Source organism: Chondrus crispus, genomic scaffold (genome assembly GCF_000350225.1).
Source record: "Chondrus crispus Stackhouse genomic scaffold, scaffold_13, whole genome shotgun sequence".
Classification (NCBI taxonomy): Eukaryota; Rhodophyta; class Florideophyceae; order Gigartinales; family Gigartinaceae; genus Chondrus; species Chondrus crispus.
The window spans coordinates 78265-104405 of NW_005179004.1; the positions used below are offsets into that span (position 1 = coordinate 78265).

At 49.4% G+C, this 26141-nt stretch overlaps 5 protein-coding genes; 3 read left to right on the plus strand and 2 right to left on the minus strand.

The window, feature by feature from the left end:
• The first annotated feature begins 292 nt into the window (after nucleotides 1-292).
• On the plus strand, nucleotides 293-3933 carry CHC_T00002202001 (hypothetical protein). XM_005713412.1 is given in 3 exon segments: nucleotides 293-3370; nucleotides 3371-3393; nucleotides 3552-3933. The coding sequence occupies 1 exon segment, from the start codon at nucleotides 293-295 to the stop codon at nucleotides 3368-3370; it is 3078 nt and encodes a 1025-aa protein (XP_005713469.1). The 3' UTR covers nucleotides 3371-3393; nucleotides 3552-3933.
• A 9614-nt stretch (nucleotides 3934-13547) lies between these two features.
• On the minus strand, nucleotides 13548-13697 carry CHC_T00002203001 (hypothetical protein). The gene has a single exon (XM_005713413.1). The coding sequence runs from the start codon at nucleotides 13695-13697 to the stop codon at nucleotides 13548-13550; it is 150 nt and encodes a 49-aa protein (XP_005713470.1).
• Nucleotides 13698-13699: 2 nt separating this feature from the next.
• On the plus strand, nucleotides 13700-14058 carry CHC_T00002204001 (hypothetical protein). XM_005713414.1 is given in 2 exon segments: nucleotides 13700-13903; nucleotides 13904-14058. 1 exon segment carries the CDS (start codon nucleotides 13700-13702, stop codon nucleotides 13901-13903), a length of 204 nt encoding a protein of 67 aa, XP_005713471.1. The 3' UTR covers nucleotides 13904-14058.
• A 10451-nt stretch (nucleotides 14059-24509) lies between these two features.
• Nucleotides 24510-25382, minus strand: CHC_T00002205001 (hypothetical protein). Its single transcript, XM_005713415.1, has one exon. It carries the CDS (start codon nucleotides 25380-25382, stop codon nucleotides 24510-24512), a length of 873 nt encoding a protein of 290 aa, XP_005713472.1.
• A 3-nt stretch (nucleotides 25383-25385) lies between these two features.
• On the plus strand, nucleotides 25386-25532 carry CHC_T00002206001 (hypothetical protein). Its single transcript, XM_005713416.1, has one exon. It carries the CDS (start codon nucleotides 25386-25388, stop codon nucleotides 25530-25532), a length of 147 nt encoding a protein of 48 aa, XP_005713473.1.
• The last annotated feature ends 609 nt before the right edge of the window (nucleotides 25533-26141 follow it).

Sequence of the window (26141 nt, forward strand, 5' to 3'; positions counted from 1 at the left end):
CGTCTCCGCCACAAAAACCCCTCGGCAACCCCTCTCCCAAAATTCTACCCTTGGGTACTGTATCTCCGTCGCTGTATCTCCGTCGCGCGGCATTCAGCCGCTCTCGCCCCCACACCTTTCTCGTCCGGGACAAGCCCGTCCTTCCCCCGGCCCATCTCCCCGATTTCGCGCCCAATCCGCCGCGTCCAAATCACCGCCTTTCCTTGCCGCCCTTTCCCGTCCCTATATGTATCGCTCGCCCCCCCCCCCCCCGTTCATCCTCCACCTCCACAGTCGCACACCCCGCCCCATCATGACGCTCCGCCCGATCATCATCCTCCTCCTCGCACTGCTCGCGGCGGCCGCCGCCCAGGACGGCCCCCTCCCGCCCTCCGCCGCGGACGACGTGCCCGATGCCGTCGTACCGGACCCGCGCCCGACCATCCTCGGCCTCTTGGCGTCTGACCCTGACCAGTTCAGCGTGCTCGCCCTCGCGGCCCTCGCCGTGCCTGACCTGACGGAAGCGCTCGGCGACCCCAACCGCAGGCTCACCGTCTTCGCCCCGACGAACGCCGCCTTCGCCGCCCTCACCAACAAGCTCTCCCCGGGCGCGGGCGTCGACGCCGCGGATCCGGAAGGCATCCTCTTCGCCCTGATGGGCGCCTTACCTGGCCCGCTTCCGGGCCGCAGCCCGGGGGAAGTTCTCACCACCATCCTCTCATACCACCTGCTCGCGTTCGCGGCACCCTTCCAGGAGCTGGAGAATGACGGCACGGCAGAGACGGTGCAGGGCACCTTGCTCCGCTTCCGCGATGGGCGCGTGGTTGACCGCGACCCCAGCCGGAGGAACCCGCGCCCCGACCCGCGCAATGTGTTCACGCAGAATGGCTGGGTGCACGTCATCGACACTGTCTTGCTGCCGTTCAACCTAGAAACCGCGCTTGCCCCGCTCACCCCGGACGGCCCCGACCCCATCCCCATCGAGGAGGCAGAAGATGTGCCCGACGCCATTTTGCTGGACCCGCGACCCACCATTCTGGGGTTTGTTGAGTCCCGGCCGGACTCGTTTGGGATTCTTGCACGCGCCGTCGGTACCGTCGATTCGCTCGTGAAGGCGCTGGACGACCCTAACAGTAGGTTCACTGTCTTCGCGCCGACGGACGAGGCTTTTACCGCGCTGGCGAACCAGCTCGTACCAGGCGCGGACTTGAACCCCGCGGATAAGGACGCCGTCGTGGAAGCGCTGGTGTCGGCCATCGCGCCACTCGCCGACGTCGAGGCCGCGGCAAACTCCACCATCGAGTCCATCCTCGGCTATCATGCGCTCCCCTTTGCTGCGCCTTTCCAGGAGTTAGAAGACATGAGTAGCGCGGAGACAGTGCAGGGAGACGCGCTCAGGTTCGCGGACGGCCTTGTCATCGACGCCGACGAGTCGCGGGAGAACCCTGTTGCTGACCCGCGCAACTTCTTCCCGCAGAACGGATGGGTGCATGTCATCGACTTGGTGCTGCTTCCGTTCGATCTAGACGCCGTCTTGGGTCCTTCCGAGCCGGAAATGCCGGAGGAGGGGCAGCCCATCGATATCTCGGAGGCCGAGGATGTGCCAGACGCGACAATTCCGGACCCGCGCCCGACTATTTTAGGACTTGTGCAATCGGACCCGGAACAGTTTGGTATTCTTGGTCGTGCCGTCGGCACCGTGGACTCGCTTGTCGAGGTGCTGGGTAACCCTGGGAGCAGGCTGACTGTTTTTGCTCCGACGGACGAGGCTTTCACAAACTTGGCGAATACGCTCGTACCGGACGCAAATTTAGAAGCGTCTGACAAGGATGCTGTAGTCGAAGCCCTCGTGACCGCGATCGCACCACTAGCTGACGTCGAAGCCGCTGGGGGCGCCACAATTGAGTCTATTCTTCTGTACCATGCACTGGGTATGGCCGCTCCGCTCGGGAAACTGGAAGAGATGAAAACGGCCAAAACTCTACAGGGCGGCGTGCTTTCTTTCAACAGTGGCTCTGTGACGGACGACGATCCTTCGCGTGAGGATGCCGTGGTCGATCCGCGCAACATCTTTACGCAGAACGGATGGGTGCATGTCATCGACTCGGTGCTGCTTCCGTTCGACCTTGGCGCCGTCGTGAATCCTTCCGAGCCGGAAATGCCGGAGGAGGGGCAGCCCATCGATATCTCGGAGGCCGAGGATGTGCCGGACGCGACAATTCCAGACCCGCGCCCGACCATTTTAGGACTTGTGCAATCGGACCCGGAACAGTTTGGTATTCTTGGTCGTGCCGTCGGCACCGTGGACTCGCTTGTCGAGGTGCTGGGTAACCCTGGGAGCAGGCTGACTGTTTTTGCTCCGACGGACGAGGCTTTCACGAACTTAGCGAATACGCTCGCACCGGACGCAAATTTAGAAGCGTCTGACAAGGATGCTGTAGTCGAAGCCCTCGTGACCGCGATCGCACCACTAGCTGACGTCGAAGCCGCTGGGGGCGCCACAATTGAGTCTATTCTTCTGTACCATACTCTCGGCGAGGCTTCCCCAATTCAAGAGCTTGAGAAGAGCGACACCCTTACCACTCTACAAGGAGACAGCATCTCAGTCGCTGATGGAAAGGTTACTGACGGCGATGACTCCAGGGATGATGCGGCGATCTCAACCCCAAACATATTCTTGCAAAACGGTTGGGTGCATGTCGTCGACTCTGTTCTTCTCCCGTTCAACTTGGGCAATTTGGCATCAGCCGCATCACCGAGCATATCTCCGGAAGCCGAAGCCTCGCCGAATATATCTCCGGAAGCCGAAGCTTCGCCCGATGAAGACGATGACGATGACGGCGTTTGCTTCCCCGAATCTGCGACGATTCGCCTTGCGGACGGTTCCTCTGTACCGATGCACCTGCTTGAAGCTGGTACCGAAATCCACGTCGGTCGTGAGGGCAAGACGTCTCGCATCTTTGCCTTCACTCACAAGAACAGGGTCCGCAGAACGCTGTTTTACGCTCTGACGACAGCCTCCGGACACAGCGTGACGCTGACGGGGAGCCATTACTTGTATGCCAACGGCAAGCTGACCGCGGCTGGTGCCGTACAGATCGGTGACATGCTTGACACTAGGGCCGGCAACTCGCAAGTCGTGAGAGTCGGTCGCGTGCATGGCAAGGGTCTGTTCGCGCCACACACCTTGCACGGGGACTTGGAAGTGGACGGGGTGGTGGTGTCCGGGTACTCGAGGGCTTTGAATCCGACCATTGCGCACGGGTTGCTCGCACCCGTGCGACTGCTGACGAAGTATGCGGGAGTTGTCGAGCCGCTCGGGTCCTTGTTCTATGATGGGGCAGATAGGATTGCGAGCTACTTGCCCAAGGGTTCTCGTCGTTATGAGTAACTTGTTGGCATGTCTCTACTGTCGTAAGTCGATTCACGCATCTCTACTGTTGATGTCTTAAAATTATAACGTTTTAAACTGTGCTTCGGTTCGAGTTGTTGCGCTTACATCAGTCCGTCTTCATGTTGACCGAGTATGACTGATATTGGAAGCGTGTCTTTGTCTTCACTGCATGCAGTAGATGTTGCAAGTTGCACTTGGGCTAAAGAATGTTGATGTGTATCGAGGATGCTCTCATGACGACGGCCTCTGCTGATGATACACTCTGTGCATGGCACAGTGTTATGCCAAGTGTGATCAAGTACAGCAGTAACAGCGACTGATGAACTGTATGTAGACTGACTTCGGCTGAACTATCTTTGTTATGTTTTTGTATTGTTGCTCTGCGCAATCTATTGTCCTACAGTATTTGATCTTGACGAATGAGCTGTTCTATGTAAGATTGTCATGGTGCTGAACTCCACTGTGAGACGTAGGCACCAGCTCTCTCTTTAGTATAAAACCGTCTCCGACTGCGATGGCGAATAAAAAAGGAAGGCAGCCTTGCCACCCGATATCGTTGTCTATCTTTACTTCCAGCCAGCCCAGCCCATAACCCAAGTAAGAACTTGGGTAGTGTTGTAGTGTATTGGAAAAAAGAAATAGCTGTACAACGGCAAAAGTCAAAAAACACGCACTCGGGAGGTGTTTGGGCCATGCATGTACAGTACAGTACTCGTGTCCCTCTCCCCAGTCTTTTTGCTGTTAACTAATCCCACCCATCCTATCGCTCTGAATCTCCGGGAATTTTATTAGAGCTGCCGAGTGGAGAGAATACACCCTCAACATTGTTTCCGTTTGTATCCGAGCATTTGGATGCCTGGAAGGCATGCCGTCGCCACATGTCCTGCTCTGCCGTTCGGCTGAGAGTTCTTCTTACGTGTCCAACTCGCCCATATGTAGCTTTGTTCCACGAACTAAGAGACAACCGTATCTGGGTTCTTCCTCTTCTCTCTTTAGTTTCGCCTGCAGATTTTCAGAGTTGACCTCTGACATGATAAGAAACTTGTCGGACCTTTTCCTTCAGTAGAATTCTGTCTGTCCTTTAGTTTCTTTCTCGGGCTTCTTTGGAGGTCCGTTCCTCCCTTGGGCATAAGAGCTGGACATGCGCAATCCATCTTACTCTTTGCCCCCTTCGTGGAGCATAACCAGTCGTGTTCTCGTCCAAGAGGGTGAAGAAAAGACCCCATTGAGCACCCTCTTTGACTCAAATGAGAGGAATCTGAAAGTTTTTCTCCCGCAGAACAGTACTTCACAAAAAGATGTAAAGACGCAGTGGCGAAAAAGGGAATAGTGAAACGTGTCCACATGGCTTCGTGGCGAGCTGGCCCGGACCCATGTCACACGTGTGTATGCAAGACATCACGACGCGTACAGTACTGTAGCACCCCCGTACAGCTGCTACTCTACTTCTCCTGGACGGTAGCGCCACGGCCCAGTGGTACCCCTTCAAGGGTACCGTGAAGAAAGAGAAGGGGGGTGCGTGCGTGGGTTCTGTGGAGGGCTGTCGCTGCCATCGTAAAGATTGGGGGCGCGATACAATCTGATACGCTCACAGCATTCAGCACCCAGTACGGCAGCGGGGATAAGAAGGATGTGTTCTACATGCAATGGAGTTATTTTTTGGTGATCGCAGTTACTCCTTTGGAAATTGGAAACAGTTCATGCAGCAACGCTGAATTGGCGGTTTCTTCATTCAGCTGAATTTACAAGTACCTCGCACAACAGGTGTCACGACTGCCCCTGTGCTTCTACGAAACAATCCACTACGCCATTACCCTGCTTATCATTTCAAGGCTGAAGATGGAGTCATCAATACAAGAGTTTTAAATATAAACATGTTTTTATTTATGACCTGAGATGACACCCCATTCATAAGACTACACTACTACTTTCTCGTTTGCGAGAAATCGCTTTCCTCCAGCATTTTTTTGCTTCCACCGAATGTGCCTGCTAACATTTTGCTGGGTCCCTGTCGTATATGAGCAGTAGTTGCACTTGTAGCTTACATCCGCTTCATGGACTTCTTGGATATGCGTCCGAAGAAATGTTCTTCGACTAAACGTTTCCCCACAAGTTGGGCATTTGAACGTCATGTCTTCCTCGCGATATTCTCGAATATGTCTAACAAAGTTGTTCTTGTGATTGAAACTTGACGGACACTGTGTGCAAGTGTATGGCTTTTCTTCTTCTTCTCAATCACTCTTCTGCTCTCTGTATGATGCGATCCCGATGCCTGCCCCGAACGATTTTTAGTCGACCTGTGACTTTCCATTCTAGATCTTGCGATAGCGTCAACGTTATCCACTTGTGAAGACCTTGAGCAGAAGGGAGTCGTGATGTGGTGAAATTTTAAATCAACTTGAGACCTAAACCGAGTCCTGCATTGAGGACATTTGACATCTCCCCGTCGATAACCTGATGATCTATCGGACTCTCTTTCAGATCTATGTGATGAAGACCTGCTGGAATCTCTTCCAGAGGTATGTGAGTGTTGTTGCCCGTGCCTGCTGTACACGTGTACTGGACCGTCGGCGACTTACATGTAGCCCCCCAACTCACCTACAATAAACCCGACCAGACCTCTTCTATCTCTAGAGACGCGTCTCCTTTCTCCCGGACGGACCGGTACTCGACCGTGAGGTGCTACAGTGTGAGCTCTGGCTACGGGAATTAGTGTACCTTTCCATAGTGATTTAAGTTGGTTTTAAGTTTGTATGCTTCCTTGAAAGTCTATTGAAAGTCAAATGATTGAATGAGAGTGTTGTGACGGACCGTACCCATCACGATGCTCCTGATGTATATACAGTTGAGGAAGGGGGCGGCTTTGTTGTAAGTACGATGCAGATGTTCCCAAGTGACGCTCGTTACCATTCTTGACCATAGCCATGTCAACAGACGGGCGCAGCGGTTTCCAAAAAAATCGAAAAGGGCCGCATATTGTCATCTCCCTTTTTCGGAACGGACTGGTGCTCCCCGAAAAGCTGTGAAGTGTTTTTAAGGGGTCGCCTTGCACGTGCGTACCTTGTGGTTAAAGTTCAAGATCATCCTATTTACAAAGGTTATGAAAACTATATTCTCAAAGTTCGTTCTTCGATGTGTACAACGGCAGTGTTCTCTTTACTGCTTGGCCATAACGTCGAGTACGTTCCATTGCAGCGTTTGCGTGTTTTGCAGCCTTGAAATGATGTCATTATTTCCAATGACCGCCTCTAAAATTGAGTTTGCTTCTCGAATGTACATTTCGTGGCGAGCTATTGGTGGAAAGGCCATAGACATGCTATAGACTGTGTTTGCAGTACCTTGAGTGTTGTCTCATTGGCATTTCGCAGCAACGCTATAGTACCAAATTTACAGGACAGCTGTACTCGTTCTGTGATAGTGGCACGAGAGGACAAACGATGAAGCAACATGATATGCGCTTAGGCAAAAGAGATATAGAGGCCATTCTTCGGAGCTCGTCGAGTTGTTGCGCTTACATCAGTCCGACCTTGCGTTCTCCAATTTTAGTTGCTATTGAAACCATTTCTTCACTGCATGTAGTGGATGTTGCAAGTTGTATACTGGGCTAAAGATCCCTGTCGCTTACTGAAAAAAAATAATGTCAGTACGACGGCATAAGACACAAACACATACTCAAGAGGTGTTGGGCGATCCATGTGCTTGTCCCCCATTTCAAATTTCTTCTGCAATCAACTCGAATCAACCCATTGCACCGCTTCTAATCTTCGATAATTTCAAAAGAGCTGTCGAAATATGTGGTGGGTATAGCCCCTAAACCTTGTTTCCGTTTGTGTCTGAGAGCCTGATTGCCTGGAGGCCAGACCAATGTCCCGTCTCCGGGTCTGCCGTTCAGCATGAATGCTGTCTCCAGCAGAAAGCTGGCCCGTATCTAGATTTCTCCCACGAACGAAAAAAAAACAGTACTTGGTTCCCTCTCTTCTCCATTTATTTCTGCTTGTAGAGCTTCGGACTTGAGTTCTGATTTGACAACAACTTCTCGTATCTTTTCCTTACCACAATACGTTTCCCTGGCTCTAGCTTTTTTTCTCGGGTGTTTTTCGAGGTCCTCTCTTCTCTGTGGCGGAAGAGCTGGACTTGCGCCTCCTTCTTAATCTCTGCCCCCTTGGCCAGCATATTCTGTCGTGTTGTGATCCAAAAAGGGTGAAGAAATGCCCCTATTGAGGACACACTTTGATTGAAGTGAGATCAATCTAAAAGTGCGCCCCCCTGCAAAGCAGTACAGGGGGGGGGGTCGCTCAATAGTGCCTACTTTAGTAGTGCTTCCCTCTATATAGTGCTATGGCTCACCCTCTGGCACAGGTTATCATAAGCTCACACGTGTATCATCCGGCATGGTTCAGTACTCAAAGGATGAAGTTATTTAGTTGTGTTATACAGGCTTTGTTGTGTTTGTGTTAGCAGTGTGCTTTGTCCCCAAATATATGTATTTGAGCCTCCTTTATATAGTGCCATCCCCCCAATAGTGCCATAGCTAGAGGTATGTCACGCTATAGCACTATATCGTAGGAGGCACTGTACTGTACTGTACTAAGCATAAAGATGTAATAAACCACCAACCTAGAGTATCGGTCGGTATCGGTTTAGGGCTGGAGCGCTTCTGGAATATTGGTATAGCCGCGAAAAGGAGATCTCTGAAACGTGTGGGCACGTTACGTGTTACATGCGAGCTAACCCGGATGGAGGTGACGTTGTGGAATTTTGTTTGATCTTATTGAGGTTTCTTTTACACGTGCCAAATCTGGAACAAGACAGCCAGAAATGCACATATCACACGAAACACACCTGTACAGTACCAAGGGTACAACACTGCGACATGACGCGTAGCGTCATGTCGCTATATACGGTATATTGCGATTTATATACAGTGACCCTACGCATTAGTGCCGCCCCATGTAAAGACTAATAATACGGCACTAATTCGGAGCGGCACAATCAGATGGCAGAACCACTACCCGGCCAGAACTCTGTTATTAGAGTCTGCTGTTGTTGCCTTTGACCCTGTCTCTCAATGCCTAGCTTCTAGAAAATCTCGTTTTGCGGACCTGTTACAGGTACCACCTGTAGGCTTGTTTTACACAACAATCAGGTGCTTTATCAGTTCTTCTTCGCGAACAACACCCTTCTCAACGAACACACACAACGGAAGTACCCTAGAATGCGCAAGCAGTGATAACAGCCAGCCACACAGGCTCTCAGGCAACAACCACACAGCGACTTCTTTCTGCTCCGCGTCCGTGTCGTGACCCCTTCCTCCCCCCGCGTACTCCTCAGTCCATTCCCATATGAACGTTCCCTGCTTCTGTTCCGCACGCGTCCGCGACCGTTCCTCTCAATCTGCCACCCTTCTCTGCGCTTGCATTCCAGCGGGCGTCTGCCCTCCCTTGTTCCTCAATTGGGCCTGAACTACCACTCGTTGGCGTGTCAACGAGCACCACGAGTTCTGATGCGATGACGACCGATCGCATCGCGTCCTTTCGTCACTATGAATTAAATGCACTGTCCAGTACCTTGGCGAACTCTTCTACTGTAGAATGTGAACGTGGCCCTACAGTACACCAATGCACACCCAAACGCAATCAAACCAAAGGAATGACTCCAAATTGCAAAAAAATGAAATCCCCAATTCTCCCATCATAACTGTCTAGTTGTGATTTTGGGGGATCACCGCAGGCAGTCGGTCAGAAGTAAGGCAGGGAATTTGCAGAAGTCTGCTGGAGTGTGTCGCCCGCCTAATTTTGGACAGCATCAAGGGTCACGCCCTTTATGCAGAATTTGCCGTGAACGCCTTCAGAAGAAATCACGTTGGTACAGTAGTGTGTGTCCAGGCCTTCTACACATGTGGTGCGCTCTAAATCGTTGCGTTGCTCATCGGACCAGCAGGGAGACCAGCAGCGGTCTGGTCTGTCACGGTTCCCGCCGTTTAAACAAATTCGGACACAGAGAGACGTGGGCAGATTCAAGCCGAGGTGAAGCATTGTGACAGTCGGTATGCTGTATTCTCGAGGACCTCAAAACAGTACACGAACAAACTGTGCCTTGCAAAGTTACTGTACCTTACTCTTCCTCCGCACTGTAGTTTGTCTTTTATTCAGAGAAATTCGATCAGCCTACGACGTAGCCTTGTGACTATGACAAAGCCATGGGACCTGCCTGCCGGTCGGTAAGGTCAAATCGCAAGCCCGAAAAGCTGTTCCACTCGGGGCATGTTAAGACACACCCTGAGGGTGTGTCTTAACATGCCCCGTTTTGCTGCGGTTTGCTTTGCCTTGCCCAAAGAAGTGACTTGGCGTGCTATGAGTGGCTCCTACGTTTTAATTTATGTGTTTAAGAAAAGCAACGGCTTAAGAAGCATACGGTATTTGTTAAGAATTTAAAAGTATTCCTGGCAAAACCGGGCAAGGCAAAGCAAAAACCAGCCTGTTAAGACACGCCCTCATGCACAGGAGCCAAATAACCCTTCATACAGTACATGCCACAAAATTCTGCGAATTTTAATTATTTTCAACTTTGATGTCCAATGTTTCTATTTTTCCTTGGGAGGTTGACTCGTTTTGTAACTCTTCTGAAGTTTTGACTTGAATAGAAAGCACTCTACGGATTGTCTCACGGCTGACAAAATTGTGGCACAATATCAAGCAGGGGACAAGCTGCGATATCAGCGCAGTGCGACAGTGCCGGCGCGACTCACAGTATGTCGCCAGACGCAACGCACAAGCTCCTGCATGTGTGGTGATATAAACTCTCTAAAATTGTAGTGTTTTTGATTTTACTGGGTATGCTTTCCTCGGGGGTCAGCCGAGAGACAGGTCACCTCTCGGGCCTCCCATGCGCCCTCGGCTTCGCCTCGAGGCACATGTCCAGCCCTCGAGCTGATATCGGCCCGAGTGTGCCCCGTGTGACCACGCATACATGTCTTTATGCTACTGGTATAAAATTAGCTTAGAGAAAATAGTTGCTGTAAGTCGACTTTTTCTTTTGAACACCTTTATGTGCGTCAACGAGTTGGTTTTCGCTAGAATTGACGAGCGGGTGCTTTACCTGCAGTCGGTGATGTCACCGACATCATAATTGCGGTATTTTATGATAATATCTTCAGCATTCTTGGAGGGATGTTACGCCTGGGGCATATGCGCTCGTGGCACATCTGGTTCACGCCCATTAGTTTCCTAACGAGTTTCGAATGCCCACATAGTCGTCTCTTCCCCTTCGTTCAGCCGAGACAAAGTTACTTTCATTAAGAAGGGGCTTTGCTGCGCTGCAATGGAAGACGTTGGGAATGCGGCTGGGCTCCCTTCCTGCATTGGCATTGTTGCCGTGTTCTTTCTACTTCGAACTCGAGCTGGCCCTTGTAAGCTGGTGTTATTGGCGGAAAGCGCATATTCTATGGTCATTCCGCACCCCTTGATAGGCGAGTGGATAATTTGGTTTGCGTATGATATGCGCTTTCCGAGGAGGTGACCATGACGGCGTCGCAGGGAGATATACTACAACGTCCGCGTGTAAACCTTAAAGGAGGTACAGTAGCTCTGTCATAATATCTTCAATCCGGCGACGACAGTTGGTAGACGTGGGTGACAAAGCATCGTCGTGGGTGAGGACAGAACGAACTATCGGTTGATACAAACACTGACCAGAGTCATGCCATAGTGCATGAAATATTGATACCGAGGGACTCATCAGCCAATGACGGGCTTCGTGGTATTGTGGCAACAATCCTTTTTCGCTATTCTAGGACTTGGTTTGGTTTTCTGCTGACGTTGCCCATACAGGGGGGTAGCTCTATATCGCACTTTTGAATAGCGCATTACCGGATATATCGCACTGTTTCGGGCTTGACACGAAATCAGCTACGTGTATGACATTACACACGTGTCGCTCTAGAAGCCCCTAGTAGAGGCCGTACTGTACAAGCGACCCGCACAGTACCTCCAACTTTGGCTTATGGCGACGGCGGCTGAGGAGTTCTGCCCAGTTCCACCTCATTGCCTCCACATAACTAAACAGTATCTTTTTCGAGAGTATTTGCTACATCGCACTATCGGATATATCGCACTTTGAAGCGTTGTGACACTGGGGTGCGATATATAGAAGGTACCACTGTAGTGGATGCAGCGACAATTGCGCTTCACTACTGTTTTCCTGGCAGTTTGATGCAGCCGACATGATTCATTTTTCTTGGCGTTGCCCTCCACACGATACTCTTCTGATGTTTGTAATGCTCTATAGAGCAATTGCGTTACATTCATCCGCTGCTGAAGTATCTTCCAAAAGCACTTTTGTGATGGCTCATTCACCCCGTCTATTCCACGATTTCTCATATCATTTTCTTCTCGCTGCCCTGTGGCAATCGAAGTCATGTGCCTGTCATGTGTAACTTAACGAGTTGCATCGATTCACCGTCTTTGATTATTCTAAAAAGGTGCAGGTGAACGGTAGATCCCATATTATTCTTGGGAAATAACATCCCCAACCAACAAGTATGCGTTGTCACACGGGGGAAGAGGACCGATATCAGCTCGAGGGCTGGACATGCACCTCGAGCTGATATCGGCCCGAGTGTGCCTCGTGTGACAACACACTTGTCTCTCGGCAGACCCCCGTGGATGCCTCCGTCGAGATCGCCTCCGCACACCCCCTCGTACCAAGCCTGTTTCGTTTCATCCGTTCCCCAATATTGCGAAAAACTAGTGTTATCGCAGGTGCCCTACGGCAACCTTCGATATCAGCGGTGTTATCGAAGGTTGCCGTAGGGCATCGTCCATAGCAGTAGTTTTTCAGAAGATTGCGACAACTGGGCATAATCCTCAATATCACTACAATATCACCACAATATCACCACAATATCACCACACATGCAGGAGCTTGTGCGTTGCGTTTGGCGACAATTTTGTCAGCCGTGAGACAACTTCAACAGTATCATAATAATATCATAATAATATCATAATAATATCATAATACAGAGATCTCCAATGATCATATTTCTTTCGCTCCCTGTCGTATCTTACACGTGTACATAGCACTCCCACCGTACTTAAAACCGTCGTCGCTCATGTCCCCAGTAAAGACGACCCCAGGGTCTTGAGTCTCTCCTACACTCCCTATCACACTACAAGTATTGTTGCCCATGTCGAACACAGTGCGACTTGGAGAATTCACTGCTTCCGATCGGACAGGCACGGTTGAATAATATTGTTTTCTAGCTCTTTAATTCTAGGCACTTTTCATTCAGCCACGGGCAAGTATTCATCATTAGATATTATGATAGAGGCGACACCAGCCGTACTCTCAATAGCTCATTCAATGGCACCCATATTTCAAAATCTCATTTTAAACGCGATATTTCTCTTATGCCTCGATTCACTTCTTTTTATTGTTGACATCCATAATGTCTTATCCTTGTTTGAGCTTGTTCGTTTCCCTGGGACCCAAATAAAGTACACGAATATGTCTTTGCTATCGAATCGTGGATATTCTCGTTGAGAGGGGAGCTTCCAATATTGGACAACCGTAGAAACGATTTCAATCCCAGAGTGCGAGCTTTTATGAACGCATGTACTTCTAAGTGAAAAGAGTGACAAGTAAGGGGAGATAACGAGAAGGTTCAGCTGTACCGGCAAATTGTAATAGTGAAATATACAGTGAAGCATGTAGAAATGGCATGCATTCTTCTATCATGTGCGCGACAAATCTTGTGCGCGACAAATCTTGTGCGAGATCTTACATCACGGAGAGTCCATTTTGTCTCTTACGTTCAGACAAGTTGTCTCGAACACAATTCATTTCTCTACCAATCATGAAAAGATTTCGCAAGGAGGCACCCCTAATTTAATTGCAATCTTGAGTTCACAATTGTCAAGAAGCAAACGTTGAAGCGGCCTTGTGTATGGTAATATTTTGCTATCGTAGGATGCAAAGCTAACATTTGAAGCAGTTTTGCTTTGCTGCTCCTTGATCAAACTCGTGACTGCTACTCGAAACTGTTGAACACTCTTGAAGATTTTGGCGATTTACAATGCTATAAAAGTAGCAGTTCCAGTCCTCACCAAACTCAGTCGCCCCATCTCATCAGCTTTCTCTCTAACTGAAACAAGAACCAAAGAGACTTTCAGCAAGCTCATACCTCACATTTTGCCCTTGCTGCCATGATTCGTATCGGAACGTTTTTCCTTTTGGCCCTTCTGGCTCTGTGCGCAGTCGCTTCCGTCGTGGACGAGATTCCCATGGAAGGCGATCTCACCGAGCACAATGACATTGCAGAAGACATGGATGTGGCGGGACGTTCGTATTACCCGTATTACCCGCACAAGGGCCACCATGGACACCGGGGCGGGCGCCACCATGGACACCGGGGCAGGCACCACCATGGATACCCGTACTATCACAAGAAGCACTACGACTCTTACTGAAATAGTTTCCTTTCTGGCTGTGAACTTCTACTTATGCTATCTGTCCGTCGTCAGCAGCGGTTGAAGCTAAGTTGAGAAGTGTCCCATTGGAAGTGAGAATCCCCCCTTTCTGAAGCTCGGACGCTTGGAGAATAGCTATGAAGAGTGTCTTCGCTTCTGGTGACTTTGATCCTTGAGAACTAGTCGCTGCTGTCCGCAATAAACAAAAAGTTGCTAAAATCTCTGATAGCCTGCCGCTTATCATCTGTGTGTTCATTTATTTTCGGGCTGACAAACGTTAGATATAATTTTATGTACATCGTGAAAGGAGGTGTCTTGAGGGACCAGAGCAATTGCGAGATGACAGTATGATGAGTTTTATAATCCCCATTGTACGAGGACACCATAAAGAGAGAACAAGGCTCCATGTCATGGGGGCCTCTTGCCGTGCACTACCCGGTAGCATTGGCAGCTCGGCGCTACGGCCTAATGACCTATCCGATGAGTATACTGTACGATGGTACAGAGGTAATATGCACGGTCACAGTCGTTCCTGAGAAACGAAACGCAAAGCGTAACTACGATTGCAGGACACTGTGTGAACTGGAAACCGATGACTCGTCGTATACTCGTCGTCGCTCGTTAAGTATGTACTCTGAGGAACAGACTGTCCTGTGCGGTCTGACAGACACCTTGGCATATTTCACGGATAGACAACCGTGTACATTTTCAAGAGGTTCGACCTTTACATTTCATGTTAAAAGCAGTCGCACAGCTATGGGCGAGTAGCACACACCAGGCTGGTTTTGGTGCTCGCAACAAAAGCTTTCCCGACAAGAAAGATACATCAATTGCACGACAGGGGCGGTCACAGTCCTGGACGTCTGTGAAGCAGGATTATCAAGAATCAGTACCGCAGACAGTTGCATAAAGGGGGTGCTGGAGTTGTCGGACAATGACAAAAAAATCGGACATGCAAAATAGTTTGAAAAAACATCTCTGACACGGGCCAAGGTGCACTGCCGCGAGTAACGGCGCCAGACAGTCGGCCGTATCCCAGAACGACGTGGTTGAAATTAAAGACTAAGTACAGTCGACCCTACGCATTAGTGCCGCCCTCTCTAAGGACTAATAATACGGCACTAATTCGGAGCGGCACAATCAGAAAGCAGAATCACTACCCGGCCAGAACTCTGTTATTAGAGTCTGCTGTTGTTGCCTTTGACCCTGTCTCTCATGCCTAGCTTCTAGAAAAGCTCGTTTTGCGGACCTCAAGTGCGATAAGGCATTGCTCACATCGCATTCCACACCCAGACTCTCCAAAGACCCAAACAACCTTGCTAGCACTACAGCACTCGGTACGGCCCGCCTCTCCGTAATTTCACACTCGTCTTCTGCCACACAATCATCCATCATAGCATCACTGGTAGACTGATTCTGTAGCTCTCCACCATAATGTATTGAATCGCAAGCATCACTAGTAGAGGCTTCTGCCATAAGCTCATTAGTCTCGATCTCAATCCATTCCTCCACATCTTTCCTGCAGAATTCTGCAGTTTCTGCAAGGCCGTCTTCTGGCACTAGGCTCAATCAAGTGGGCATCAAGAGTGGGGTGATGCGCAGGGTGCAACGTTTTTATTCCGAGCGTTGTAGCGGTGTTGGTCACAACTTGTTGGAGTGAAGGAAGAGAGCGTTTGATGTTTCGGATGGTTCGCTCTGAAATTTTGAACTGACGCATAACAGTGGTATTCGCATTCCTGACCTGCAGCAGATGCCCAACCTCGATTTTCTGTGCAATCGTAAGGCGCGTACGCTTCGCTTTGGCGATCTTTTCAGGAATCATGTTAGGGTTTTTGAGTGAGGTGCCATCACCAATTGAGCTGAGTCCTGGCCTGCACTGACATGCAATCACGAAAACTTGGCGTGGGCGAGCGAGCTTGGAGACGAGAACGGTGAGTTGGGGAGCGTAAAAAAAGAGAAGGGAGGGATGCGTGGATTTTGTGGAGGGCCGTCGCTGCCATGGTATAGGTTGGGGTAACGTAAAGTGTGCAATGTGATACTATGGCAGAAGGAAATCTGTATTCAGTATAGCAACGCGCTACGGAAGTGTTCCGCCAACACTGGGGTCACATTTTGGTGATCACAGTTGCTGCTGTGGAAATTGGAAATTGAAATTTGGAATCAATTCATGCCGCAACGCTGAATTGGAGGTTTCTACTTTGGACTGAAAAAATGCAAGTACCTCGCACAACAGGTACCATGACTGCCTCTGTGCTTCTACGGAACAATACACTACGTCATTACCTTGCCTATTATTTCAAGCTTGAAGATGGTGTCATTAGTGTGAGCTTTTACACATAAACATGTTTCTATTTTTGACCTGTGATGTCATCCTATTCAAAAGACTACACTACTTTCTCGTTTTCGAGAAATCTCCTTCCTTCATCCTCATTTTGTGTCTCATTAGAAGGTGCCTGCTAACATTTTTCTTTGTCCCTGCCGTATACGAGCAGTGATTGCACTTATAGCTTACGTCCGCTTCATGGACTTCTTGGATATGCGTCCGAAGAAACGTTCTTCGACTAAACGTTATTCCACAAGTCGGGCATGTGAACGTCTTTTCTTCCTCGTGATATTCTCGAATATGTTCATTCAGACCCGACTTATGAGTGAAACTTGACGTACACTGTGTGCAGGTGTGTGGCTTACTTCTCCTCTTATCAATCACTCTTCTTTTCTCTGTATGATACGATCCCGATGCCTGCCCCGAACGATTTTTAGTCGACCTGTGACTTTCGATTCTAGATCTTGGGATAGCTTCAACGTTGTTCACCTGTGAAGACCTTGAACAGAAAGGAGTCGTCATCTGGTGAAATTCTAAATCACCTTGAGACCTAAATCGAGTCCTGCATTGAGGACATTTGACGTCTCCCCGGCGAGAACCAAATGACCTATCGGAATCTCTTCCAGATATATGTGATGATGACCTACCGAAGTCTCCTCTAGATCGTGGGTCCGAGCTGGATAACTGCCGTGAACGATGTTCGGTCGACATGTGACTTTCGATTCTAGATCTTGGGATAGCGTCAACGTTGTTCACCTGTGAAGATCTTGAACAGAAAGGAGTCGTGATTTGGTGAAATTCTAAATCACTTCGTGACGTAAATCGAGTCCTGCATTGAGGACAGTTGACTTCCCCGCGTCGAGAATCTGATGATCTATCGGAATCTCTTTCAGATATATGTGATGATGACCTACCGAAGTCTCCTCCAGATCGTGGGTCCGAGCTGGATAACTGCCGTGAACGATGTTCAGTCGACCTGTAATTTTCGATTCTAGAACTAGGGATAGCGTCAACGTTGTTCACCTGTGAAGATCTTGAACAGAAGGGAGTCGTGATTTGGTGAAATTCTAAATCATTTCGTGACGTAAATCGAGTCCTGCATTGAGGACAGTTGACTTCCCCGCGTCGAGAATCAGATAATCTATCGGAATCTCTTCCAGAGGTATGTGAGTGTGAGCCCTGGCTACGGGACGTAGTATACCCTTCCATAGTGATTTAAGTTGGTTTTGAGTTTGTATGCTTCTTTGAAAGTCTATTGAAAGTCTGGTGGAGGAATGAGAGTGCTGTGACAGACCGTACTCATGACGAAGCTCCTGATTTATGTACAGTTGAAGAAGAGGGCGAGTTGATTGTAAAAGACGATGCAAATGTTCCCAAGTGACACTCGTTTCCATTCCAGACCAAAACCATGTCAACTGAGGGGGCGCAGAAGTTTTCAAAAAAATGAGAACTATTTTCCGAAAAGGACAGCATATTGTCATCTTTTCTTTTTCGGCACGGACTGATACGCCCGAAGAGCTTTGAAGTGTTTTAAGCGGTCGTCTTGGGCTTATCGTGCATTCAAATCCCATGTTGTGTTGTGGGATGAGGTAGGCATTTAAGAAATTGAAAGTAAGAATTAGAGACATTGGATTATCTAGGCTGCAGTTTTTACTCCTTAAATGTAAACACGAATCAAGACGGCCTCGTTTTCAAAAAGTCTCTGTGCCGTTGAGATAGTAGAAAATACTAGGAAGTATGTAGAGGAGAACTTGATAACAAATACAGTAAGTAGTACGTACTACCCAAGATGAGCCGATAGCACACATGCGTTTCGAAGTGCTAGAAAGCGCAACTAAAATTTGGAAAGGCAGGGTCCGTATGCTGACCCTCGAAAACTATGGCTTAAAAAACGCGAGAATCGTAGTGTCTTTATTGCGAGGCTCTGTCTAGAAACACTACCTGCAAGGCAAAAGCTCGTGAAGGCGCCTAGGTAGCATTCCGTTTTTTGTCTCGACCTGGCTAATTGGTGCGGGGGCAAGGAGAGAAATGGCACTCGTTCAAGGTAATCCATCTTGTCATACATCCAAGGATCGCCGAATATGGGCGAGTTTTGATCCAAAATGCAGTAGAGAAAGTATTCATTTTTCCGTGGGATGGGAAGTTTTGCTTATTTCTGTTGGGGGGCTGCCTCGGCTGCCTCAGCTTTGGAACTCCTAACGAGGATATGAAATTCCTTACATCTTGGTGAGAATCGAACTTCGTGTCATTCTCTACCTAATTCAGAGCTTTTTCCTTGTTGGTATGTCAACCGGTGCGCTACGCCATCTCGAAATGGATGGCCCGCGTGCAGTAGGACAAGAAAAACTACTACACCCAGTTACTGCAAATAGTAACACGCACAGTAAAGGGGTGAGGTTCATTTGGACAGAGATCACACATATTAGTGTATGTTTCCCTAATAACCGTAGTTTCACTATATAACTCACAACTGTATTTAGTGACACCTACATTAATTCCGTTCGACATAATTAGTCACACTGTCAGGGGCCCCCAAAGTAACGGTAAAATTGTGTTTCACTTTATCATAGATTTACTACTGTCAGCAGACGCCTTCAAAAAACAGGTTCACCATCGAAGTGATTTCTATGTTTCACAATTATGGCTTGCAAATTGGGAAACAGCTGCTTTTCCTCCCACAGCCCGTTTGTGTTACAGGCCATCCCAGTGCGGATCATCGCTTTCCTAGCATATGTTAAGCCCTCTTCGTCCCTCTGTGCGTTAACTTCACGTACTGCAGCAACAGCCAGACGCAGGAAAAAGCTTTTGCCCGGATTTTTAAGCTTCCCCGATCCATCAGTCCAATCGTCGCACATGATGAGTTCCATTTTATGCTGCTCCCAACGGGTGGTCCAGGCCCTCTTAATGTTTTGGATCACAAAGGAATCACATGGCTGAACGAGATGGGTGGCGTTCTTGGGAAAATACCTGATTTCAGTCCTAATAGTATCAGCAGCAGCAGCCAATGCTGTCATATAATTATGACCACTGCAATTATCGACGTACAAAATCCGTTTCCGCTCGTGTGGTAAAGGATTGATAATGCAACGTTCTGAAAGCCATTCAGGCATAACCACAGTGTCCATCCAGCCCTTTGGTCCAGTTAGATAAGCAACACCCGGTACATCATCCGGCACGCCTCTGATAGGATAGCTTCGTAAATCATTTCTAAAACCATAAACGGAGCCTCGATAATCGCATCTCGTCCCCCAGAAATCCTGACCACCATTGTCATCCCCTCTCCGCCCGAGACCACATCGGCATACTTTACCTCACTCTCTGCTGAGAAACCGAGCGTCCTGCCATTATCAAGGTTGATGACAAAGTGGGTTTTGTCCGCGTTTTCCACATCAACCTCATCGAGTTCTCTGTTCCGAAACTGGCTAGCCAAAACTCTCAAATGGAAGGCCACTTCCTTTTCAATAAACAACTCCTTCGCAGGCGAAGTTTGAAGTTTCCCTGTGAGCGCACGGCTCACAATCTGAAAACGCTCGCAAAAGGACTGTATCCAACGGGCTGAGATCATAGTCGGGATTGTGTTTCCCGATTTCGGATCGACGAAGCTCGGGCAGTATGCGTCATTTTTGGTTGTGGAAATGAGGTGCAAGTCCAAAGATTTCATTTTCTTCATGCTAAACTTCACCCCTAGTTGTCGCAGTCGATCAAACTCGAGAACGACATCTTGATGAATTGCCTGAACCCATGCCACGCGTTTGCGACCGCGACCTGCCCTGGCTTTTGAGTAAACTCGTTTGAATCCACACTTTGTAACGCGGGTAATTGGCGAACTGCAACCACGGCTTATTATTTCCCCACTTTCGTTGAGATACTCAGCTTCGTTTTTCAACAACCTCGAGGCCTTCAGGATGTTGGCATTTGTGGTACCACAAAACCATGGGGGAAAGTTGCGCACTGCTTTTGCCGGGAGATGTTTGTCCCCCTCCACCGAGGAAGTGAATATCATCCATTTGACAATTTTTGTGCGATCAGCTCGCGTGAGTACATGCTGCAGTGGCCGCTTTCTCGCAAGAACGGATTCGGTATGCGAGATATAGGGAGTTTAAACCAATGGATGAGGTTGAGGGGCCGCAGTTGTGGATTTTGGGATGCTACGACTTCGTTGCGCCTGCCGTTGAAACGCGGCGATAATTAGTGAAGCAGAAAAGGGCATGACAGGGAAAGCAGCCTTGAAGTGGTCACAATGCTGGGAAGTCACGATGGGAAAGGATCTGTTGTATGCCGACTTATTGTAATGGCAGGGATTTCGTCGTCGCCTAACACGTTACAGTACGTGCTTCCATCACCGAACCACAGAAGCGATCCTGCGATTGACCTGCCTCAACAATTAAATCAGTAAAGTTTGGGGTTACACTTATATTGTTGAAACCGTATTTGGTGTGTGTGTCACTATTTCTATTTTGGTTTCGCAGCAATGCACACATATTAGACACACTTTCAGTATTTGACGTAGTTTCACTAATTGTTCACTTACACTATTTGCAGTAACTGGGTGTAGTTGGCCCCTCCCGGGCCTTCACATATAGCGATGTACTGGTTGTGTTGCGCACTCTTTAGAGAGCTGCATGGCGAAAAATGTGCTCTATAAACTAGCGCATTGGTTGCCTCGCTCTAATGCTCTATGGGATAATCTTGCGGGACTGGTTTGCGGTGACTTCTTCCGCAGCGTCTGCTTGGCTATCAGCCGCCTGGGAAGCGATCTGAGGTTTTCTGTCGATGACAGTTTTGTCATAAGAATTTATTCTTCACCGTATCCAGAGGACACATTTTAACTAAAGATAGAGATGGTATCTACTGTACGTTTCACAGTGGAGTTCAATGCCTTGAGAAACTTGCACGGAACAGCCAATGCACCAAGATCTAATACTGTGGAGTATTATATTGCGCCGAGCCACATTACAAACGCAACAAAGATAAGTCAGCAGATTGACAGCAAGAAGACAGTCAGTCTACAGACAACATTTCGATCGCTGTTGTTGCTGTACTTGAGCACATTTGACACAAATACTGTGACATGCACAGAGGGTATCATCAACACGATCGAGTGCAATCACGAGCCGCATATCATGCTGTCATATTCAATAGTTCTGCCATAGCGAGTCATTCAAACGGGTTTTTAGTCGTGCCCCGCACAGTAGTAGACGGCGGCGGAGTAGGTGGCAGAGTAGGCGGCTGAGTAGGCGGCTGAGTAGGCGGCTGAGTAGGCGGCCGAGTGGTGGTCGTGGCCGTAGTGGTGGTCGTGGCCGTAGTGGTGGTCGTGGCCGTAGTGGTGGTCGTCGCAGTGGTCGTCGTTGTGGACGGCAAAGTGGTCGTCATCGTGGTGCCGGTTGTTGTGGGCGGCTGGGTTGACTCGGAATCGCAGCACTGCAGGCCGTTAGAACCACCCTGAGTGCACGAGCTTACCGCGCAATGCTGGAACCTCCCCCTGCTGCAACTCTTCTCAGCGCGCGCACCGCCTCTTGCCGTGATACAACTACAAGGACATGGGCGTGTTGGGGAGGTGGTCGGGGGCCGGGTGGGAGGGGGCCGTGTAGAGGGAGTGCCGCAGCACCATTTGCCCCGGCGACCGCAAGAGCTGACGCGGCAAAACCTCGTTCGCCGGCATTGGAAGCGGGCGCGGAAGGCTTGACGTCCGGGAAAGCATTTGCATGGGCACCTTCGTCTGAGAAACTGCCTCTGGCTGGGGAGAGAAGCGGGGATCTGAGTCGCTAGCGCGACACCAAGCAGAGACAACAGGGCTAGAATGAAGACTTTCCTAGACATTTTTCAGGTGTGGGTAAAAGGGAAAGGCTTGTTGCAAGTTGCACGGTTGGGAGATGGACCCCAAGACATCTGCGATTATAAGCACAACAAGATGTCAAGGCGAGTAAACCTATTGGCGTGAATGCGTAGAGAGGTAGGAGCAACTGTCGCTACGTTGATCACGTATCCGAATTCATTCGGCGTGCAACGCGCGATATGAAGCTTTATGCACATCATCAGTGTGGGCTGCTCTTTCTGATGTACCCTTGGGTACTGTATTTTATAGATCTACACAGTGTGCTGTTTATAGCTCGTTAGAACAAATTCTGCATCGCAGGAGGGAATGATTGAGTTAGAATTTATTGGACGCACGACTCACGAGAGTGAGTCTAGCTTGATATGGGACGCAGATATGATTCACATGGTGGGCAGTGACGAATTTGTGCGGACGAGTTTGCACGGGGGAGGCGACAGAACTTGAGGCTTCCCTGTCTGCACGCACAAGTCCAAATGATTGGGTAGAGTAAACAGAGCATGCACCGGGGGGAGAAGTCGTGCGCAATACGGTAACACCACCCTTGGGTATCGCTTGACACGCATCCTTCGTTGAGGTTTGCGGTGTCGAGGAGCGCGCGCCCCTGTCGGATGCGGCTCGTTTTCTTGCGCCTGGTGCCAGGCTGCCAGCAGCAGGAGCCGGGGCAGTCACCACAAAGCCTCGCGTGATCGCATTGAAGTCAGTTTCTGTCTTCTCCTCCCCCGAGGATCCTCTTCCCTGCCTCGTCAGAGACGGCCCCCTCGTAGCGAACCCCAACGGTCCACGTACAAATCGTGCGCGATATTTTACAATCGCCAAAAAATTACTCAGAAATAAATCCAAAAGCGTTCAGTATGCACCCGGGATCAGTTTTAGCGGTGCGCAGCGTCAGAAAAATTAACAGACTTATTACTTTTGTTGAGTCTTGGTTGCATTTCACTGCGATGCCAAGTTGCATGAGGGCTGTCGAGCGTTTGTACGGTATGAACTTCATACTATGAAGGGATGACGCCATCCACGCGTTATTTCCTGCCCTTCTTCTTCGGGCTTGGTTGCGCAGAGTTCCAAAATACCACGGGCTCCCGGTTTTCACCAGCACGGGCCTTGTGGCAAGGTAAACTTTCACTCAGCTGCTATTGTTCTTGTGGATGGGGCATTTGCTTCAACGAACGCTTTCATAGTACGATCATTTTTGTGCCGAGACATGCAAAATTTTTTTTGCATGTTGATGAACATTGACTGGAATTGAAATTGTAACTGATACTCAGTTACAATTCCGGTCAAACAGTACCTTTTCAACAGCCCCTTGGAATTTGATTGTTAGCTTGAGCGAGAGCTTTGGCGTTGCTAGTCGCGTCTTCATACGTATTTCTCCGGTCCCTTTGTGATAGGATCTGAAACCACGACAGATTCTGCCCCCGTCAGCATTCGCTAAGACTACATTGCGTGGTAAATGGGCGCCTCCGGAAATTATTTTTTGTGTCAGAGTCATATTTTTCTATTTTGTGCACAAAAAATGGGGTTTGCCACGGAAATGCTTGCGCACATAATGTGCGTCCCCCTACTACAATTTTAGTGCATACCCGTTTGTCGGGTACATCCTTATGTACTTTTTTTTTCGAAGCAAGATGCAGAGGGCAGGCCTCACGGAGCAAATCTGTTGTGACACCAATCTGCTTCCGGAGACTACAGACCCTTTCCAGTTTGTAAGTATGTCTATGATCGGTCTGTAGAAAATGACGGTCTGCCTGATCCGGCCACTGTAGCGCGAGCTAGAAAGGCTGAGTTTGGGGAGACGGACAGTATCGAGGGGAGACGGAGTGTGAGCGAAAGTCGGAGGGCACTGTCACCAAGCGGGAGGTTTTCTGAAGTCCTCTGCCTCCTTTTCCCGATGGTGCTGCCTTTATCCAATCCGGACTTAAATACATATCTCAAGGCTATGCGTCTTCAGCTTCGACTCATGCACTTGTCACCAACTTTGGGTTTTCGCAGACTGGCTTCGTAAAAGCCCACAAGCCACGACCGGCAGAACTACGCCTTGCCCGGCTCCGCGGTGGGCCCTCAAACCGCACCCTTACCGCCGCGGTTTGCTCCGCGCTTTTCCCGCACCGCAGTTGCGGATCGTGGACTAACTCTTGACAGGCTGTGCGCGAAAACGCTATACAAGCCGTTGATACTGTCTCGTATGATCATCGCCTAAGTTTCGCTTCGGCGAGCGTCGGAGCAACATCGCTAAATGTCACAGCATTCAGAGGCAGAGTCTATGTGCCTCTGTTCTCCTGTGAATTAAAAGCAATTTTTCTTCAACATCTGCGTTATTAGCTAAGGCACTCTACCCAGTGCACACATCAGCAAGAAAATCTATTTTTGTAAAAGGGTGGAAAGGACGGATATCATTTGATCTGCATCCATATTGTCAACAGACTAGTTTATTGCGATTTCTGCAGCTGCCTTAAAGATTGCAGCTCGCACGCACGCCTTTCTAATTCTAGGGTGCGAAGCATGTCCGATTGTCTAGAAGTCGAACGAGTAGGAGATTTGGCACACGCGGATACACCGGCGTGACCTAGCTGATCTGCACTTGCAAAACGGTCTGCAGCATCTCCTAACGATATTATTCAGTCGTCCTCGTCGACCATGCAGTCGTCTACGACGGAATCCGCGTACACATCTTCTAAGCTGCCGAACACAAGCAGATTCGTTCCTCCCGGGCCGCGGACCATGGGGTTTTTTGGCTGGAGATCTCGTGGGAGTTGGCGATGAAGTTGCAGAAATTGTCGGAGACACACTCACAGCTGAGGAAGGAGTCGGCGATGAAGTTGCAGAAATTGTCGGAGACACACTCACAGCTGAGGAAGGAGTCGGCGATGAAGTTGCAGAAATTGTCGGAGTTGCACTCATTGAAGGAGAAGCAGTCGGTGTAGCGGATGATGTGCTGGTCGGACTGGGTGAGGGATCTACACAGTAAACTCGTTCGATTTCGGTCAACAATGTTTGTCTAAATGCATTACCACCACGGGTATCTAAGCATTGCGAAAGACGGTCAAGAACGACAAAGAATAGAGGCTTGGCCAGATCCAGAAACTGTGCTGCGTACTGTGCCGGACATGAGCCCTTGAAATCAATCCTGCGTGCTTGTCCGGAGCTCACACAAGCATTGCATACTCCAGAAACCGACGAAGTCCCACCTTTTCTACAGGTAGGTTCGGCTCCCTCGCCTCCAACACTGGCTAAGCTAATGATTGAAAGGCACGCATTGAGGCAGCCGGAAATGGTTAGGTTTGTGTTGCACTGCTTGTTGACGACAGTACAGACCATGGAGGGTGATGTACGGGTTCCCGTGATGGACCCAAATTGAGAGCGCACGGTGCAGCAAATAGGAGCCATGTCATGAAGATAGCGATGAGAGGCATCTTGGTTGTCCTTACAGCCATTGTTGATTTGACGGTGACTCAGGAAGAACCGAAATTGTTGAGGGAAAGTCCGGAGCAAGGCAACCGTATTAGAGTACACTTTGTGCGGCAAGTTCCATACTGAGCAACGGTTATCAGTTGAACGGCGGTCTTGGATGTGCTTGAGGTCTGTTTCCCAGCAGAGGGCAGACCAGGGGATTATGTAGACAACGTTCTGTGAGCGATAGAATCGTTTATCTTCCGTTTTCCCGTAGTTTGCATCCCCACCCACCGCACATGCTACCTCAGCAAGGACACGACGACAGTTTTTTTCCTTTTGTTGTACAGTAGAATATCCTATCTACAGTAGACCACACCCAATAGTGCTACCCCGTGACAAGGGCTTCTAAATGGCACTATTAGGAGGGTAGCACTATACCATATTACACTGCCGGCCATAGTTGGTTTGTTGGAAGGGAGAGCTCAAAACATTGGTAGGGGGTGTCGGAATGAAGACATTCGATGTTACAGACAGGCAGCTTGGCGACGAATGGTGGCGCCCATTGTCTGACCGCACAGGACAGGCTGTCATTATAGAGGAGTATATACACCTAGAGACGACGACGAGTAAAGGAAGGGGCTATCGGACCCCGTGTTCACACAGGTTATAGGCACCATTACCCAACCACGCGCCGATGCTCCCAGCTCCAACAAGCCACCACAACGACACGATACGATCCCTCCCAGCACGTAG

Bases quoted from the DNA above. Each gene is read 5' to 3' on its own strand.
- CHC_T00002206001 (XM_005713416.1), top strand. From the start codon at position 25,386: ATGAAGATAGCGATGAGAGGCATCTTGGTTGTCCTTACAGCCATTGTT.
- CHC_T00002204001 (XM_005713414.1), top strand. From the start codon at position 13,700: ATGTGGCGGGACGTTCGTATTACCCGTATTACCCGCACAAGGGCCACC.
- CHC_T00002203001 (XM_005713413.1), bottom strand. From the start codon at position 13,697: ATGTCTTCTGCAATGTCATTGTGCTCGGTGAGATCGCCTTCCATGGGA.
- CHC_T00002205001 (XM_005713415.1), bottom strand. From the start codon at position 25,382: ATGGCTCCTATTTGCTGCACCGTGCGCTCTCAATTTGGGTCCATCACG.
- CHC_T00002202001 (XM_005713412.1), top strand. From the start codon at position 293: ATGACGCTCCGCCCGATCATCATCCTCCTCCTCGCACTGCTCGCGGCG.